Here is a 19,546-nt window from a genome sequence, read left to right as displayed (position 1 = left end):
ATAGGTGACGTGTACCTATGATGAAAATTACAGGCCTCTCTCATCTTTTTAAGTGGGAGAACTTGCACAATTGGTGGCTGACTAAATACTTTTTTTCCCCACTGTACCAATGAAAGAAGACCAGCCTGCTGATCTTACTGGGTGGATAGGAACATTAACCCGAGCTGTTTAGGAGGGATATCACACCTGGCACAAATTATTGTCTAGTTCTGTATTTCCTGCCGGGGAGTAGTTAAAAGTCCAGGTACAGGGGGTGGCTTGAGTCTAAAATGATTTTGTGAGCCTTGCTGAGGGCCCTGACCTTAAAGATCTCATTCAAGCCTGTCTGTTTGACTCCAAGTACCTTGCTTGTTGTGGTGATAATCCTTCTCAGCATATTTTTCTGGCTGACAGTGGCCTTGCCAAACCAACAAACAATACAAAAAGTTAAAATACTCTCAATGAAAGATTTGTAAAACAGAGTCAAGCCAACATTAAAAAGACCCAAGCAAACATTACAGTACAGTCTCTGCTGACTCTTTCTGTAGATCAGGTCTGTGCATTTACTCCACTGAAGCTTATTGTCCAAGAGGACACCCAGATATGTGTCTCTTTGGTTTTGATGTTATTGAGGACCAAGTGTGAGTCATCACACCACTCTACAAAGTAATTTAGGACTGGGCCACAGTGTTCCTTGTCATCATGCAACAAGCTGATTGGGCAGTGTCATCAGCGAACTTGACGAGGTCTCTGTCAAGATGGGAACTTGTACAACTGATGATGTACAAGATGTACAGGAGTGGGACAAAACACATCCCTGAGGAGAGCCTGTGTTGGTGGTGCGTTGGTCTGACACGTGGGGACCCACCTTGACCTCTGGCTCAGGAAGTCCAACAGCCACAAAACCATCCCCCCCATCTAAGGAGAAATCCCTTATGATTGACTCTCTGCGCCAGAATGTAAGGCTGGATTGTGTGAAAGGCAGAAGAAAAGTAAACAAACAGAACCGTGACATGAGATTTGGCGCTCTCTAGATATCTATAGACCATGTTGAGGAGAGTAAGAATGTCATCAACTCCTCTGCTGGGCTGATAAGCAAACTGAAAGGGGTCAAGGAACTGCTGGGTGGCGCTGAGGATATGGCTTTTCACAATTTTCGCAAAGCATTTCACTACTAAGGATGTCAAGGCAACAGGGCGGTTGTCATTCAGCACAGAGGGATTAGATGCTTTAGGAATGGGTATAATTGTAGAGTTTTTCCACAACACTGGCACGTGTTGCTGGACGAGGGAGGATTGGAAAATGTCTGTAAAAACACCAGATCATTTTTCAGCACAGTGCTTTAACACTATTTTGTCTGGGCCTGGCCTTTGGTGTATATTACATCCCCTGAACAATTTCATAACATCAACCCTCTCAAACATTTGTAATGAGGCTTTCATTAGTTATACTTCCGACACAAAGTCGTCTGATTCAAATCGTGCCCCACTTATTTTGTCTGGGCCTCAAGCACACAAGTAGGCTAACTACCACCAGTTATTAGATGGATTTGTCTTTCATCATGTCATTAGCATGCTAACAGTGTCTTGTCCTAACATGTCAGTGTGAAGCATTAATAAGGTGTGCATACTGTTGTTGATGTGTTCATTATGAAGTATGAGCAAAGCATAAGCAGTTATACTAGTAAAGTGTTCGCTTCCCCTTTCGTCTTACAAACTGGTCTGAGGCCATATTTGTGGAGCATGGTGTCATTGCTCATTACAAATGATCAAGGCATTAGAAGTTCTGCTAGCAGTGACAAATCTTACCCTAATCATCCACTACATGAAAGGCTTTCAGCTAGACTGAGGACAACACCAAGAGAAGAGATACAACCCAGGTCTGTACACACATTTTTACTTTGGTAGTTCTGGCAATTAAATGTGCACCTGTCCGATAATATGAAGTTGATTTTCAAAGCAGCGTTCTGGTGGTAGCTGGGGGCAGGGTGGTTAGTATGGAATCTCTGGGGTATCTCTCTCTCTCTACCTCTCTCCCTCTCTCCCTCCTGCTGACAGGATGACAAGAGCATTGTGTCTAATTAGCACTTAGATAATGATAGAAAGAAAGAGGGGAAAGAGACGGAGGAAAAGAGAGAAAGTTTGAGGAGGAAAGAGGTAGACAGAGGGGGTGTAGCAGTAATTAGCCTTTTGTCTCGGTGTGACGAAACAAGGTTTAGCATTCTATTATTCTTCCAGCCGGTTTGATTTTCCGCGTTATTAATGAGGCCGTTCGGTATTCCCCTGTTGTCTAAACCCTTTGTCCCGGTCCTTTATCTATCCCTGTCACGCCCTGACTCAGAGGACACTTATATGTTGAGTCAGGGTGTGCATATTCCTTGTTGTGCTTGTTCTATGTTGTATTCTAGTATGTATAGATCTATGTTGGCCGGTGTGGTTCCCAATCAGAGGCAGCTGTCGCTCGTTGTCTCTGATTGGGGACCATACTTAGGCAGCCTATTGGCACTGTGTAGTTGTGGGATCTTGTTCCGGTTAAGGTTGGTTGTGCATCTACCTTAGGACTTCACGTTTCATTTATTGTTTTGTTGTGTGTTTATTAAGTTAAATAAACATGTACGTATATCACGCTGCGCCTTGGTCTGTCCCGTCATTCAACCAACGTGACAATCCTGAACCTCCAGGCACGCACGCACGCGCACACTCTCTCTCAATCTCTCTCAAATCAAGGCATTGCGTTAACAGTGTATCAATTAAGCCATAGGGAGTTATATCTGATAACATGAGTACCCTTAATTTCTTCTAAAGTTACAGTGGACTATGTTAAATCTTTCAAAGTGTGGTGTGTAGAAAGTCTCCCGTTCCATAAGAGATCAGACATGTGAAAGCCCTAACAACATCCTGGTCATTGGACACCCCTCTGTGAGTAGTGTACTGGGTAACCCTCAAAAAAGGACTAGCAGGCAGGCACCAGGATTTCACACAACAACACTATCGGTAGGAACTAGGATCAGAGGAGATATTAGACCTAAGTCATGCTTCAATGACGGTACCTGCTAGCAGCATGTGTCCCGCATCCGAAGCTACATCAATAAATCGGTAGACGGTTCTGATTGGAGAAACGCTGTTTGTATCGCTGAGCAGTGAACAAGAAACAATTAAACCCAGTTTTTAAATGCAACCCCCCCCTCCACAAATCAAAATCTAATATGGATGCCAATGTTTTGTTCGGGCTTTGCACGCACACATTTCCTCTACTGCGAGACTGATTAGCTAGACAAGCAGGTGTGAAACACAGACCAGTGTGCACGCTAAGTGAGAATACAGTCGTGGTCAAAAGTTTTGAGAATGACACAAGTATTGGTCTTCACAAAGTTTGCTGCTTCAGTGTTATGAGATATTTTTGTCAGATGTTACTATGGTATACTGAAGTATAATTACAAGCATTCCGTAAGTGTCAAAGGCTTTTATTGACAATTACATTAAGTTTATGCAAAGAGTCAATATTTGCAGTGTTGACCCTTCTTTTTCAAGACCTCTGCAATCCGCCATGGCATGCTGTCAATTAACTTCTGGGCCACATCCTGACTGATGGCAGCCCATTCTTGCATAATCAATGCTTGGAGTTTGTCAGAATTTGTGGGTTATTGTTTGTCCACCTGTCTCTTGAGGATCGACCACAAGTTCTCAATGGCATTAAGGTCTGGGGAGCTTCCTGGCCATGGACGTTCTCAATGTCGATGTTTTGTTCCCAGAGCCACTTAGTTATCACTTTTGCCTTATGGCAAGGTGCTCCATCATGCTGGAAAAGGCATTGATCGTCACCAAACTGTTCTTGGATGGTTGGGAGAAGTTGCTCTCGGAGGATGTGTTGGTACCATTCTTTATTCATGGCTGTGTTCTTAGGCAAAATTGTGAGTGAGCCCACTCCCTTGGCTGAGAAGCAACCCCACACATGAATGGTCTCAGGATGCTTTACTGTTGGAATGACACAGGACTGATGGTAGCGCTCACCCTGTCTTCTCCGGACAAGGTGTTTTCCGGATGCCCCAAACAATCGGAAAGGGGATTCAGAGAAAATGACTTTACCCAAGTCCTCAGCAGTCCAATCCCTGTACCTTTTGCAGAATATCAGTCTGTCCCTGATGTTCTTCCTGGAGAGAAGTGGCTTCTTTGCTGCCCTTCTTGACACCAGGCCATCCTCCAAAAGTCTTTGCCACACTGTGCGTGCAGATGCACTCACACCTGCCTGCTGCCATTCCTGAGCAAGCTCTGCACTGGTGGTGCCCTGATCCCGCTGCTGAATCAACTTTAGGAGACGGTCCTGGCGCTTGCTGGACTTTCTTGGGCATGGCCGCTTAAGCCTTCTTCAAAACAATTGCACCTCTCTCCTTGAAGTTCTTGATGATCCGATAAATGGTTGATTTAGGTGCAATCTTACTAGCAGCAATATCCTTGCCTGTGAAGCCCTTTTTGTGCAAAGCAATGATGACGGCACGTGTTTCCTTGCAGGTAACCATGGTTAACAGGGGAAGAACAATGATTTCAAGCACCACCCTCCTTTTAAAGCTTCCAGTCTGTTATTCTAACTCAATCAGCATGACTGAGTGATCTCCAGCCTTGTCCTCGTCAACACTCTCAACTGTGTTAATGAGAGAATCACTGACATGATGGCAGCTGGTCCTTTTGTGGCAGGGCTGAAATGAAGTGGACATGTTTTTTGGGGATTCAGTTCATTTTCATGGCAAATAGGGACTTTGCAATTAATTGCAATTCATCTGATCACTCTTCATGACATTCTGGAGTATATGCAAATTGCCATCATCAAAACTGAGGCAGCAGACTTTGTGAAAATTTGTATTTGTGTCATTCTCAAAACTTTTGACCACAACTGTACAACATGGAATGTGATGCCAACGGCAATTCTCCAATCAGAACCGTCTACCAATTATGCATGTAGCTTCGGATGCGGGACACATGCTGCTAGCAGGTACAGTCATTGAAGCATGACTTATCTCACACGATGTCGCTATGGAATGCCCTTAGAACTCGTCTTATTAATTAAATAATGAAGGTCTAAAATTGGGCCAATGTTCCACCTGCTCCAACAGTCCCTTTGAACTGTCTGTGGAGAGAGAGGGAGGGAGTAGGAGAGAGAGAGAGAGAGAGAGAGAGAGAGAGAGAGAGAGAGAGAGAGAGAGAGAGAGAGAGAGAGAGAGAGAGAGAGAGAGAGTGAGAGAGAGAGAGAGGGAGACAGAGAGAGAAAGAGTGAGAGAGAGTGAGAGAGAGAGAGAGAGGGAGTGCAACCTACAGTGTGAAACATGTACCTTTGATACTGTCTGAAGAAAAGAGACAAAAATAATTAAATGGGGAAAGAATAAGTGAGATTGACACATACAGATGTAGAAAGATAACAGAGGAAGTCACTACACCTGCCTTATGTGTGTAGATGGCTGACGGCTTGTCTCAAACACACAGACAGTCTCACCATCCATTAACTGGTTCCACCATATAGGACAATGGTAATGGAGTGGGGGTAGGGAGGGGGGATTTGGAGGTGTAGTACCAGTGAGTGAGTAAGTTGAATGGGAGGATAGGGTGTGAGGAAGGGGACTGACCTGATGACTGACTAGCAGTGGACAGATGAGACAGACTGGATGTGGGTCTCTCCAGGTATATATTATACAGGTGTACTCACAGCATGGCTGTTTCCTTGTCCTCTCCAGGGGGTCTGTGTGGCCTTGTCGTGGTGCGTCTGTCTATCTCCCCCGAGCGACGGTGCCCTCTGGTGGCAGTGACACCTCCCAGGCTGGTCATCATGGGCAGGCTGGGGGAGGAGAGAGAGTTACCACTACTGTATCAGGAAAATACACTGCTCAAAAAAATAAAGGGAACACTAAAATAACACATCCTAGATCTGAATGAATGAAATAATCTTATTAAATATTTTTTTCTTTACATAGTTGAATGTGCTGACAACAAAATCACACAAAAATTATCAATGGAAATCAAATTTATCAACCCATGGAGGTCTGGATTTGGAGTCACCCTCAAAATTAAAGTGGAAAACCACACTACAGGCTGATCCAACTTTGATGTAATGTCCTTAAAACAAGTCAAAATTAGGCTCAGTAGTGTGTGTCGCATCCACGTGCCTGTATGACCTCCCTACAACGCCTGGGCATGCTCCTGATGAGGTGGCGGATGGTCTCCTGAGGGATCTCCTCCCAGACCTGGACTAAAGCATCCGCCAACTCCTGGACAGTCTGTGGTGCAACGTGGCGTTGGTGGATGGAGCGAGACATGATGTCCCAGATGTGCTCAATTGGATTCAGGTCTGGGGAACGGGCGGGCCAGTCCATAGCATCAATGCCTTCCTCTTGCAGGAACTGCTGACACACTCCAGCCACATGAGGTCTAGCATTGTCTTGCATTAGGAGGAACCCAGGACCAACCGCACCAGCATGTGGTCTCACAAGGGGTCTGAGGATCTCATCTCGGTACCTAATGGCAGTCAGGCTACCTCTGGCGAGCACATGGAGGGCTGTGCGGCCCCCCAAAGAAATGCCACCCCACACCATGACTGACCCACCGCCAAACCGGTCATGCTGGAGGATGTTGCAGGCAGCAGAACGTTCTCCACGGCGTCTCCAGACTCTGTCACGTCTGTCACATGTGCTCAGTGTGAATTTTGTAAATGACATCGCCGAAGTCAAGGATCGGTAGGATAGTCAGTTTTACGAGGGCATGTTTGGCAGCATGAGTGAAGGAGGCTTTGTTGCGAAATAGGAAGCCGATTCTAGATTTAACTTTGGATTGGAGATTCTTAATGTGAGTCTGGAAGGAGAGTTTACAGTCTAACCAGACACCTAGGTATTTGTAGTTGTCCACATACTCTAGGTCAGACCCGTCGAGAGTGGTGATTCTAGTCGGGTGGGCGGGTGCCAGCAGCGTTCGATTGAAGAGCATGCATTTAGTTTTACTAGTGTTTAAGAGCAGTTGGAGGCTACTGAAGGAGTGTTGTATGGCATTGAAGCTCGTTTGGAGGTTTGTTAACACAGTGTCCAATGAAGGGCCAGATGTATACAAAATGGTGTCGTCTGCGTAGAGGTGGATCTGAGAGTCACCAGCAGCAAGAGCGACATCATTGATATACACGGAGAAAAGAGTCGGCCCAAGAATTGAACCCTGTGGCACCCCCATAGAGACTGCAATAGGTCCAGACAACAGGCCCTCCGATTTGACACACTGAACTCTATCTGAGAAGTAGTTGGTGAACCAGGCGAGGCAGTCATTTGAGAAACCAAGGCTATTTAGTCTGCCAATAAGAATGCGGTGGTTGACAGAGTCGAAAGCCTTGGCCAGGTCGATGAAGACGGCTGCACAGTAGTGTCTATTATCGATCGCGGTTATTATATCGTTTAGGACCTTGAGCGTGGCTGAAGTGCACCCATGACCAGCTCGGAAACCGGATTGCATAGCGGAGAAGGTACGGTGGGATTCGAAATGGTCGGTGATCTGTTTGTTAACTTGGCTTTCAAATACTTTCGAAAGGCAGGGCAGGATGGATATAGGTCTGTAACAGTTTGGATCTAGAGTGTCACCCCCTTTGAAGAGGGGGATGACCGCGGCAGCTTTCCAATCTCTGGGGATCTCAGACGTTACGAAAGAGAGGTTGAACAGACTAGTAATAGGGGCTGCGACAATTTCGGCGGCTAGTTTTAGAAAGAAAGGGTCCAGATTGTCTAGCCCAGCTGATTTGTAGGGGCAAGTTGCAGCGGAGGGTGCAGAGTTGGTGGCCGGGGTAGTGGTAGCCAGGTGGAACGCATGGCCAGCCGTAGCAAAATGCTTGTTGAAATTCTCGATTATTGTAGATTTATCGGTGGTGATAGTGTTTCCTAGCCTCAGTGCAGTGGGCAGCTGGGAGGAAGTGCTCTTATTCTCCATGAACTTTACAGTGTCCCAAAACTTTTTGGAGTTAGTGCTACAGGATGCAAATTTCTGTTTGAAAAAGTTAGCCTTTGCTTTCCTGACTGCTTGTGTATATTGGTTCCTAACTTCCCTGAAAAGTTGCATATCGCGGGGGCTATTTGATGCTAATGCAGTACGCCACAGGATGTTTTTGTGCTGGTCAAGGGCAGTCAAGTCTGAGGAGAACCAGGGGCTATATCTGTTCTTAGTTCTGTATTTTTTGAATGGGGCATGTTTATTTAAGATTGAGAAGAAATTACTTTTAAAGAACAACCAGGCATCCTCTACTCCATGCTCTGGACACTACGCTGACAGACACAGCAAACCTTCTTGCCACAGCTCGCATTGATGTGCCATCCTGGATGAGCTGCACTACCTGAGCCACTTGTGTAGGTTGTAGACTCCGTCTCATGCTACCACTAGAGTGAAAGCACCGCCAGCATTCAAAAGTGACCAAAACATCAGCCAGGAAGCATAGGAACTGAGATAGGGCGGCAGGTAGCTTAGTGGGTAAGAGCGTTGTGCCAGTAACCGAAAGGTCGCTGGTTCTAATCCCCGAGCCGACTAGGTGAAAAATCTGTCGATGTGCCCTTAAGCAAGGCACTTAACCCTAATTGCTCCTGTAAGTCGCTCTGGATAAGAGCGTCTGCTAAATGACTAAAATGTAAATGTAAATGTGGTCTGTGGTCACCACCTGCAAAACCAGTCCTTTATTGGGGGGTGTCTTGCTAATTGCCTATAATTTCCACCTGTTGTCTATTCCATTTGCACAACAGCATGTGAAATGTATTGTCAATCAGTGTTGCTTCCTAAGTGGACAGTTTGATTTCACAGAAGTGTGATTGACTTGGAGTTACATTGTGTTGTTTAAGTGTTCCCTTTATTTTTTTGAGCAGTGTACAACAACAACTGATCTACTAAGGTGAGTTGGTATTCAAAAACTGCATGAGTGGAACTTATTTCTGATGAAGATACAAAAACAGTCTCTAGTCTAAACACTACTACTACAGGCTATTAACTTTAATACTATGTAGGTCATCCCCAGTGGGTTTTCAAGTTTAGACTATAGCAGTGGATCAGTTGCTAATTGACAGTTTGTTGTTAAAGAATGTATTTATTCCAGGAGCACCAACGTCAGATGAGGTGAGGTTAACATTCAATCCAATTGGTAACCTCATATACATTTTATTTTTTTATTCACCTTTATTTAACCAGGTAAGCCAGTTGAGAACAAGTTCTCATTTACAACTGCGACCTGGCCAAGATAAAGCAAAGCAGTGCGATAAAAACAACAACACAGAGTTACATATGGGGTAAACAAAACATAAAGTCAAAAATACAACAGAAAATATATATACAGTGTGTGCAAATGTAGTAAGTTATGGAGGTAAGGCAATAAATAGGCTATAGTGCAAAATAATTACAATTTAGTATTAACACTGGAATGATAGATTTGCAAGAGATGATGTGCAAATAGAGATACTGGGGTGCAAATGAACAAAATAAATAACAATATGGGGATGAGGTAGTTGGGTGGGCTAATTTCAGATGGGCTGTGTACTGGTGCAGTGATCGGTAAGGTGCTTTGACAACTGATGCTTAAAGTTAGTGAGGGAGAAAAGAGTCTCCTGCTTCAGAGATTTTTGCAGTTCGTTCCAGTCATTGGCAGCAGAGAACTGGAAGGAATGGCGGCCAAAGGAGGTGTTGGCTTTGGGGATGATCAGTGAGACATACCTGCTGGAGCGCATACTACGGGTGGGTGTTGCTATGGTGACCAATGAGCTAAGATAAGGCGGGGATTTGCCTAGCAGTGATTTATAGATGACCTGGAGCCAGTGGGTTTGGCGACGAATATGTAGTGAGGACCAGCCAACAAGAGCGTACAGGTCACAGTGGTGGGTAGTATATGGGGCTTTGGTGACAAAACGGATGGCACTGTGATAGACTACATCCAATTTGCTGAGTAGAGTGTTGGAGGCTATTTTGTAAATGACATTGCCGAAGTCAAGGATCGGTAGGATAGTCAGTTTTACGAGGGCATGTTTGGCAGCATGAGTGGAGGCTTTGTTGCGAAATAGGAAGCCGATTCTAGATTTAACTTTGGATTGAAGATGCTTAATGTGAGTCAGGAAGGAGAGTTTACAGTCTAACCAGACACCTAGGTATTTGTAGTCCACATACTGTAGGTCAGACCCGCCGAGAGTAGTGATTCTAGTCGGGTGGGCGGGTGCCAGCAGCGTTCGATTGAAGAGCATGCATTTAGTTTTACTAGTGTTTAAGAGCAGTTGGAGGCTACGGAAGGAGTGTTGACAATTAAGCTGAGCTACATAAAAATTCAACATACCCATGTCTGTCTCTCTCCTCACAGTTCAATAAACACAACACCAACCACCCTTTGATAATGAGTAAAACAGAACACCTTCATCCTAGCAAAGCAGCCACGCCAACTCTCTCACTCTCTCACTCACTCATATATATTGAAGGGCTTTATTGGCATGGGGAATGTATGTTAACATTGCCTAAGCAAGTGAAGTAGATGGTAAACAAAAAAAGTGAAATAAACATTACACTCAGAAGTTCCAAAAGAATAAAGACAAATGTCATATTATGTATATATACAGTGTTGTAACAATGTGCAAATAGTTAAAGTACAAATGGGAAAATAAACATAAATATGGGTTGTATTTACAATGGTGTTTGTTCTTCACTGGTTGCCCTTTTCTTGTGGCAACAGGTCACAATACTGCTGCTGTGATGGCACATTGTGTTTTTTCACCCAGTAGATAAGGGAGTTTATCAAAATTGGGTTTGTTTTCGAATTCTTTGTGGATCTCTGTAATCTGAGGGAAATATGTGACTCTAATATGGTTATACATTTGGCAGGAGGTTAGAAGTGCAGCTCAGTTTCCACCTCATTTTGTGGGCAGTGTGCACATAGCCAATCGTCTCTTGAGAGCCAGGTCTGCCTACGGCGGCCTTTCTCAATAGCAAGGCTATGCTCACTGAGTCTGTACATAGTCAAAGTTTTCCTTAAGTTTGGGTCAGTCTCTGTTTAGGGCCAAATAGCATTCTAGTTTTCTCTGTTTTTTTGTTAATTCTTTCCAATGTGTCAAGTAATTCTCTTTTTGTTTTCTCATGATTTGGTTGGGTCTAATTGTGTTGTTGTTGTTGTCCTGGGCTCTGTGGGGTCTGTTTGTGTTTGTGAACAGAGCCCCAGAACCAGCTTACTTAGGGGACTCTTCTCCAAGTTCATCTCTCTGTAGGTGATGGCTTTGTTATGGAAGGTTTGGGAATCACTTGCTTTTAAGGTTATAGAATTTAACGGCTCTTTTATGGATTTGATAATTAGCGGGTATCGGCCTAATTCTGCTCTGCATGCATTATTTTGTGTTTTTCATTGTACACTGAGGATATTTTTCGTGTTTGTCCCATTTTGTGAATTCTTGGTTGGTGAGCGGACCCCAGACCTCACAACTATAAAGGGCAATGGGTTCTATAACTGATTCAAGTATTTTTAGCCAGATCCTAATTGGCATGTCAAATTTTATGTTCCTTTTGATAGCATAGAAGGCCCTTCTTGCCTTGTCTCTCAGATCGTTCACAGCTTTGTGGAAGTTACCTGTGGCGCTGATGTTTAGGCCGAGGTACGTATAGTTTTTTGTGTGCTCTAGGGCAACGGTGTCTAGATGGAGTTTGTATTTGTGGTCCTGGCAACTGGACCTTTTTTGGAACACCATTATTTTTGTCTTACTGAGATTAACTGTCAGGGCCCAGGTCTGACAGGATCTGTGCAGAATATATAGGTGCTGCTGTAGGCCCTCCTTAGTTGGTGACAGAAGCAAACAGTAGACAATTTACTTCAGATTCTAGTAGGTTGAGGCCGGGTGCTGCAGACTGTCCTAGTGCCCTCGCCAATTCGTTGATATATATATATGTTGAAGAGGGAGGGGCTTAAACTGCATCCCTGTCTCACCCCACGGCCCTGTGGAAAGAAATGTGTGCTTTTTGCCAATTTTAACTGCACCCTTGTTGTTTGTGTACATGGATTTTATAATGTCGTATGTTTTTCCCCCAACCCCACGTTCCATCAATTTGTATAGCAGACCCTCATGCCAAATTGAGTCAAAAGCTTTTTTGAAATCAACAAAGCATGAGAAGACTTTGCCTTTGTTTTGGTTTGTTTGTTTGTCAATTAGGGTGTGCAGGGTGAATACATGGTCTGTCGTACGGTAATTTGGTAAAAAGCCAATTTGACATTTGCTCAGTACATTGTTTTCACTGAGGAAATGATCTAGTCTGCTGTTAATGATAATGCAGAGAATTGGAGAATCCAGTGGGTTCTGGTAGTCTTTAATAGTTGATTCTAAGATTTGCATTTGATCATGTATATATTTTTTGCTCTTTGTTCTTTGTTATTGGGCCAAAAAGATTGGAAAGTGGTTTACCCATACATTTCCATTTTGGATAGATAGCTCTTCGTGTTGTTGTTTGTTTAGTGTTTTCCAAGTGGTTGGAGTCTATGGATTCTTCAATTACATTGAGCTGATTTCTGACATGCTGTTCCTTCTTTTACCGTAGTGTATTTCTGTATTGTTTTAGTGATTCACCATAGTGAAGGCGTAGGCACAGGTTTTCTGGGTCTCTATGTTTTTGATTGGATAGGTTTCTCAGATTTCTTTCTTAGGTTTTTGCATTCTTCATCAAACCATTTGTCATTGTTGTTACTTTTCTTCGGTTTTTTGTTAGAGATTTTTAGATTTGATAGGGAAGCTGAGAGTTCAAATATACTGTTTAGGTTTTCTACTGCCAAGTTTACACCTTCACTATTACAGTGGAACGTTTTGTCCAGGAAGTTGTCTAAAAGGGATTGAATTTGTTGTTGTCTAATTGTTTTTTGGTAGGTTTCGACACTATCCTTCCATCTATAGCATTTCGTAATATTATTCAGTTCCTTTGGCTTTGATTGAGTATTGCTCTGTTCAAGTAGACTGCGATTTTGCTGTGGTCTGATAGGGGTGTCAGTGGGCTGACTGAACGCTCTGAGAGACTTTGGGTTGAGGTCAGTGATAAAGTAGTCTACAGTACTACTGCCAAGAGATGAGCTATAGGTGTACCTACAATAGGAGTCCCCTCGAAGCCTACCATTGACTATGTACATACCCAGCGTGCGACAGAGCTGCAGGAGTTGTGACACGTTTTTGTTGGTTATGTTGTCGTAGTTGTGCCTAGGGGGGCATATGGGGGAGGGAATGCTGTCACCTCCAGGTAGGTGTTTGTCCCCCTGTGTGCTGAGGGTGTCAGGTTCTTGTCCAGTTCTGGCATTTAGGTCGCCACAGACTATGTCCCTGGGTCTGGAAATGATTGATTTCCCCCTCCAGGATGGAGAAGCTGTCTTCATTAAAGTATGGGGATTCTAGTGGGGGGATATAGGTAGCACACAGGAGGACATTTTTCTCTGTTGAGATCATTTCGTTTTGAATTTCTAGCCAAATGTAAAATGTTCCTGTTTTGATTAATTTAATAGAATGAGTTAGGTCTGCTCTATACCAAATTAGCATACCCCACACCTGTATTTGAGGGCGATATCCTTTAGGGTCTGGGCGAAGGTGGGCACAGCTGCCTTGTATAGGTGGACCTGGTCGTAAAGGCTGTTCAAGTCCAGGGTGGAGTGGTGGGCCAGGTAGACATTTGGTTTTGATGCACAGTCACGGGAAATACTTGTGTTTACCTGCTGTATGGTAGCAGGGTGGAAGTATTTTGGTGGTAGCAGGGTTGAGATAACCACTTGTGCGTTGGGGAAAGTAGAAGAAGAGTGCTGTGGCCACCCTTTCCTGCTGTGTTCTCAGGTCATTTGTGCCTGTGTGTATTATTATGTGGCTGGGTGATCCTAGTTGGTCCTCAGACAGAAGGTCTAGGGCGTGCTGGGTGTTTGGACACCAGAGTTTAGACACTGTGTGTTTGGGAAAAAGTTTATTTTCTTGTATGTATTTCCCGTTTGAGTCCATAAGGAGTACAATCTGTGGCTTGTATATGTCCTCAGTGGGTGTGGGGGGGGTCGTCAGGAGGGCTATCAGGGTGGCTGACAGGGGGGGGGGGGTGCTCAGAGGGGTTGGGATCGCTTGGGGTTGTTTGTCCGGCTGTGATGTCGAGGCTATGGTCAGGGTCTAGGGTGTACTGTTCTGCTGCGGTGTCGAGACTTTGGCCAGGATCTGAGGTGGGCTGTTCTGCTGGCTTCTCTGCGGGGGTGGCCAGCTCTCTAATAGGTTGTTCTCTGTCACCCGCCATCGTTCTCACCTTCTCCTCCAGCACTCTGATCCTCTCCTCTAGTGCTCTGTTCTTCTCCTGTTCTTTCTCCTGTTGTTGTTGTTGTCTCACCACATTCCAGAGTGCAGATATGTCTCTCTCCACCTCCAGATCTCCAGGTCTAGTTAAGGGGGTGTTGTTGTCTGGGTCTGTGCTGACTGGAGTGTGTTCACCTGCTGTTCCAGCTCCACCTGCCTTACCTCCAGCTAGGTTAATTTATCCTTAATTTCAATGAGGGAGTAGTACTCTGTGCTGGGAAGTTGACTTTCCGCTTGGGGTTGCTCGTCTGTGGGGTTATTTAATGAAGAGGTCTGGTCTGACCCGCTCGGGGTGGGGGTATCTTTCTCAAGGGAGAGCTTATCCTGCTTCTCGCTCTCTCCCTCCCTCCCTCCCTCCCTCCCTCCCTCCCTCCCTCCCTCCCTACCTCCAGACACCGATCTGCAAATATCCAGACACTGTTTGCATGTGCAAGATTAGAGGTGGCAGAATTGTGAGGGAGAGGACAGGGGTGCTACGCTACATGGGCTATTTGAATTGGAATTGGGAACGCTAGAGTGGTTGGAACACTGATGTTGCTCTGACATTTGCTATTACTGTACCATACGTTGTTCTGACATTTGGTATTGCTCTACATGGGGAATTTGAATAATGTCAGTGGACGGTCTGGTTGTTTACCTAACGAGCCCACTAGGCCCTGGACACTAATGAACGTTACAACACTGATGGATCCATGTGAAAGCAAACAGAACTGATGTCGGTGTCTTGACTATGTAATTCGTAGAAACACAACTCCCACATGTAATGTGTTGCATTATGATGGAGGCCAATGCACTGGCAGAGAATGACTGCCGTTGTCTCACTGACCCCTCCTGGAGACTCACCGCCTGTTGCTGTAGTGTGAGCTGTGTGATTGTCCTCTCCTTATTCCTCAGCTCCTCCCTGAGCTCCCGTACCTCCTTCATTAGCTCCTCCAGCTGGAACACATACACATTGGTTAATTCTGAACAAGTCTAACAATGCTACTTGTCTTGGCTACTGGATGTGGCTGACTGTACCTGTAAGGTTGTGCTGTTATCCTCCTCACCCTCCTCCACAACCTCTGGGCCTCCATCCTCCATCTACAAACACACAACACATACAGTGGGGAAAAAAAGTATTTAGTCAGCCACCAATTGTGCAAGTTCTCCCACTTAAAAAGATGAGAGAGGCCTGTAATTTTCATCATAGGTACACGTCAACTATGACAGACAAAATGAGAAAAAAAAATCCAGAAAATCACATTGTAGGATTTTTTATGAATCTATTTGCAAATTATGGTGGAAAATAAGTATTTGGTCAATAACAAAAGTTTCTCAATACTTTGTTATATACCCTTTGTTGGCAATGACACAGGTCAAATGTTTTCTGTAAGTCTTCACACGGTTTTCACACACTGTTGCTGGTATTTTGGCCCATTCCTCCATGCAGATCTCCTCTAGAGCAGTGATGTTTTGGGGCTGTCGCTGGGCAACACAGACTTTCAACTCCCCTCCAAAGATTTTCTATGGGGTTGAGATCTGGAGACTGGCTAGGCCACTCCAGGACCTTGAAATGCTTCTTACGAAGCCACTCCTTCGTTGCCCGGGCGGTGTGTTTGGGATCATTGTCATGCTGAAAGACCCAGCCACGTTTCATCTTCAATGCCCTTGCTGATGGAAGGAGGTTTTCACTCAAAATCTCACGATACATGGCCCCATTCATTCTTTCCTTTATACGGATCAGTTGTCCTGGTCCCTTTGCAGAAAAACAGCCCCAAAGCATGATGTTTCCACCCCCATGGTTCACAGTAGGTATGGTGTTCTTTGGATGCAACTCAGCATTCTTTGTCCTCCAAACACGACGAGTTGAGTTTTTATCAAAAAGTTATATTTTGTTTCATCTGACCATATGACATTCTCCCAATCCTCTTCTGGATCATCCAAATGCACTCTAGCAAACTTATGGACATGTACTGGCTTAAGCAGGGGGACACGTCTGGCACTGCAGGATTTGAGTCCCTGGCGGCGTAGTGTGTTACTGATGGTAGGCTTTGTTACTTTGGTTCCAGCTCTCTGCAGGTCATTCACTAGGTCCCCCCGTGTGGTTCTGGGATTTTTGCTCACCGTTCTTGTGATCATTTTGACCCAACGGGGTGAGATCTTGCGTGGAGCCCCAGATCGAGGGAGATTATCAGTGGTCTTGTATGTCTTCCATTTCCTAATAATTGCTCCCACAGTTGATTTCTTCAAACCAACCTGCTTACCTATTGCAGATTCAGTCTTCCCAGCCTGGTGCAGGTCTACAATTTTGTTTCTGGTGTCCTTTGACAGCTCTTTGTTCTTGGCCATAGTGGAGTTTGGAGTGTGACTGTTTGAGGTTGTGGACAGGTGTCTTTTATACTGATAACAAGTTCATACAGGTGCCATTAATACGGGTAACGAGTGGAGGACAGAGGAGCCTCTTAAAGAAGAAGTTACAGGTCTGTGAGAGCCAGAAATCTTGCTTGTTTGTAGGTGACCAAAGACTTATTTTCCACCATAATTTGCAAATAAATTCATTAAAAATCCTACAATGTGAGTTTCTGGATTTTTCTTTCTCAATTTGTCTGTCATAGTTGACGTGTACCTATGATGAAAATTACAGGCCTCTCTCATCTTTTTAAGTGGGAGAACTTGCACAATTGGTGGCTGACTAAATACTTTTTTGCCCCACTGTACGTTTCAGTATTCTGAACTATACTACATGGGGCAGGCAGCATGACTAGCTGTACGGATATTGACAGTTGATTATAATGATACTACTAATTGCTACTAAGTTTGGAGCTTCTTCTGTAATTTCTTCTGTAGACAGGCCTTGAAGCAGATTGGTAGACATCAAAATAATCTTTCTCAAACAGCGGGACCTGTTCACTGTGTATCCCAAAAACCTGTAATTTTCTGTTTTTGGGATGCTCTAGCTAGCCTATAGCCAGCTGGGTAAACCGATAAAGCCTGTTGCTTGTAGCTCAGAGAGATCACTTACGATTAAAGTAGAGCCTCATTTTACAGCTGCTGCCCACAGCACATCATCCCAGCTCCAAAGAAAGACAATTAAGAAGAGAACAACTAATGGTCCAACAAACTGTTTGGTGACCAAGGCCAAACTACCCTGCTAATTACAGACAACAAACAGACAGACATACTTTAAGACTTTCTCAATTAGACATTTTAGTCATTTAGCAATTAGATTACTATAATCAATAACAGCAGCATTACTTAGTGTAACGAACCTTGCCTAGGTAGGCCTGTTACGATCCCCCCCCAAACGGGTTAACCCTTATTGGAGTAGTGGTTAGCAGATCTGCCTACGGGCTGGGAGACCCGCAAGGGGCGTTACACTGTTGCCGTTTGCTACGATCGCTACATTTTACACAGTCAGAGGTCAAATGTCAAATTAACATGAATCAAACATGGGTACAAATAACGCACATTTATACACATCACTTTGGTCCCAATGAAAGATGTTCCTTTTTGGAGATAATGAACATATTCTCTGCTCTGACAAGCAAATCAAATTACTATCACAGAGAGTGCCTGTGGGGTGCTTTGTCATGTCATAGACCATCTTTGGGCACAGTTGACTTGTTTTGGAGGAATATAATGTGCTGAGGGCTGTGAGAGCAAAGTCAATATCACCCAGCCTTCACACTAACATAGATAATGGGGTCCTGAAGGGCCAGACAGAGACGCTGTACTGTCAAAGGCTGTACACTACTGATTAACTGTCCCACACATCACATCACTGACTCTGTGTGTTTGTTTGTGTGTGTGTGTGTGTGTGTGTGTGTGTGTGTGTGTGTGTGTGTGTTTGTGTGTGTGTGTGTGTGTGTGTGTTGAATGGAATGCTTCACCTGACAGATCTATTAAGTGATTAGGAACCACAGGTAACCCACAAGGGAGGAGGAGGGTTGGCTCCAGGAGTAATAACAGGTAAGAAGAGATGAGTGCCACAGCTTAACTGTTGCTCACTCTCAAGACATGGGCATGAGACATGGCATTGTAAAGCCAGCAGCTATTTTCTACATCACAAAATAGATTAAACCATTGCATCTCTGCTACATAGGCCTAAAGGGTCACTGTGACTGGCAGGCAGCAGTGCAGATTTCTACTGCCTTTAAACTTCAGCCTTCTGTCACCTGGATGTTTTGATGTGTGATAAACTCCTATAAAGCTACTGCTTAATAAAACATCAGCAGCCTCCGTCTGGCGAAATAAAAACTCTAACCCTTACATCATAGTTATTCTAATCAAGTGACATTTTATTGGACGCTAAATCTATTTGATTCTAAAAGGAGCTGACGCCAGTGACAAGATGTGATTTCCACTTGCTTAGTCAGTAAATAGCTCAACTCAACTAAGTGATTAGTTCCTGAGGACTGCCTTCGAGCCTTTGAGGGTGTGTGTGTGTGTTACCTGTAATAAACTCTTGAGTTTGAGCAGCTTGTTTTTCACAGAGCTGCAGTCCTGGGCCATGTGTTTGAGTGTGATCTCGTCCAGCGCCCCCGAGTAGCCATCATGTCTCCCTACAGGAGGAAGAGGACGGGGGCCAACCATGAACCCCCCATGACAAGTATAACCATCATACTGCTGGAACACTGGACCCCTGGGAGAGGATGGAGAGAGAGAGAACAGAGAGAGAGGACAGAGAAAAAATAGGATAATATATTATTTTATTATAGAAAGAGGAGAGGCGGTCAGAGAATGACCTTTGCCACATTGACTAGGCCTAAATGGGCAAATTAAGTCATTTACCAAATGCACTCTGGCTTTATCCAGAAAATATCCAATAATATCCAATTATGGCCAATCATATTTCACACAGCAGCTTTATATTCATGAATACAGCACACCTAGTAGACTATGTTGTGTTTGGTCTTTTTACCATTTTCATGCTGTAGGACAGCTACTGAGTCTCACCTGTTGTCATTATGGAAGTGGTCTAGTCCATTCCAGCGAGGCTGCCTCCTCCTCCAGTGACCCTTTCGTCCCACCCTCTCTGAGCAGTCAAAATGGGCCATCCCATCAGCGTCTGAATGGATGGATAGATGGATAGATAGATGGGTCAGGGTCATCCACAAGTTAGCTTATAAGATTATACAGTGGGGGAAAAAAGTATTTAGTCAGCCACCAATTGTGCAAGTTCTCCCACTTAAAAAGATGAGAGAGGCCTGTAATTTTCATCATAGATACACGTCAACTATGACAGACAAATTGAGAGAAAAAAATCCAGAAAATCACATT

The 19,546-nt window shown here is 44.4% G+C and overlaps 1 protein-coding gene across 6 annotated transcripts in view; it reads right to left on the bottom strand.

The window, feature by feature from the left end:
* Positions 1-19,546, bottom strand: part of LOC121553780 (serine-rich coiled-coil domain-containing protein 2) — an 84,171-nt gene that overhangs the window by 13,877 nt on the left and 50,748 nt on the right. For all 6 annotated transcript variants that reach the window (XR_005997575.1, XM_041867166.1, XM_041867167.1 and 3 more), the window contains exons 5-9: positions 19,223-19,334; positions 18,719-18,908; positions 15,305-15,367; positions 15,131-15,223; positions 5,674-5,802 (exon numbers count right to left, since the gene is read on the bottom strand). Coding sequence is in view for 5 of the 6 variants with exons in the window: in XM_041867166.1 (XP_041723100.1) it covers positions 5,674-5,802; positions 15,131-15,223; positions 15,305-15,367; positions 18,719-18,908; positions 19,223-19,334 (587 nt within the window). In the remaining variant the exon portion in view is untranslated. The remainder of the gene's footprint in view (positions 1-5,673; positions 5,803-15,130; positions 15,224-15,304; positions 15,368-18,718; positions 18,909-19,222; positions 19,335-19,546) is intronic.

This window comes from Coregonus clupeaformis, chromosome 37 (genome assembly GCF_020615455.1).
Source record: "Coregonus clupeaformis isolate EN_2021a chromosome 37, ASM2061545v1, whole genome shotgun sequence".
Taxonomy (NCBI): Eukaryota; Metazoa; Chordata; class Actinopteri; order Salmoniformes; family Salmonidae; genus Coregonus; species Coregonus clupeaformis.
This window is presented reverse-complemented; position numbering and strand designations above follow the sequence as displayed.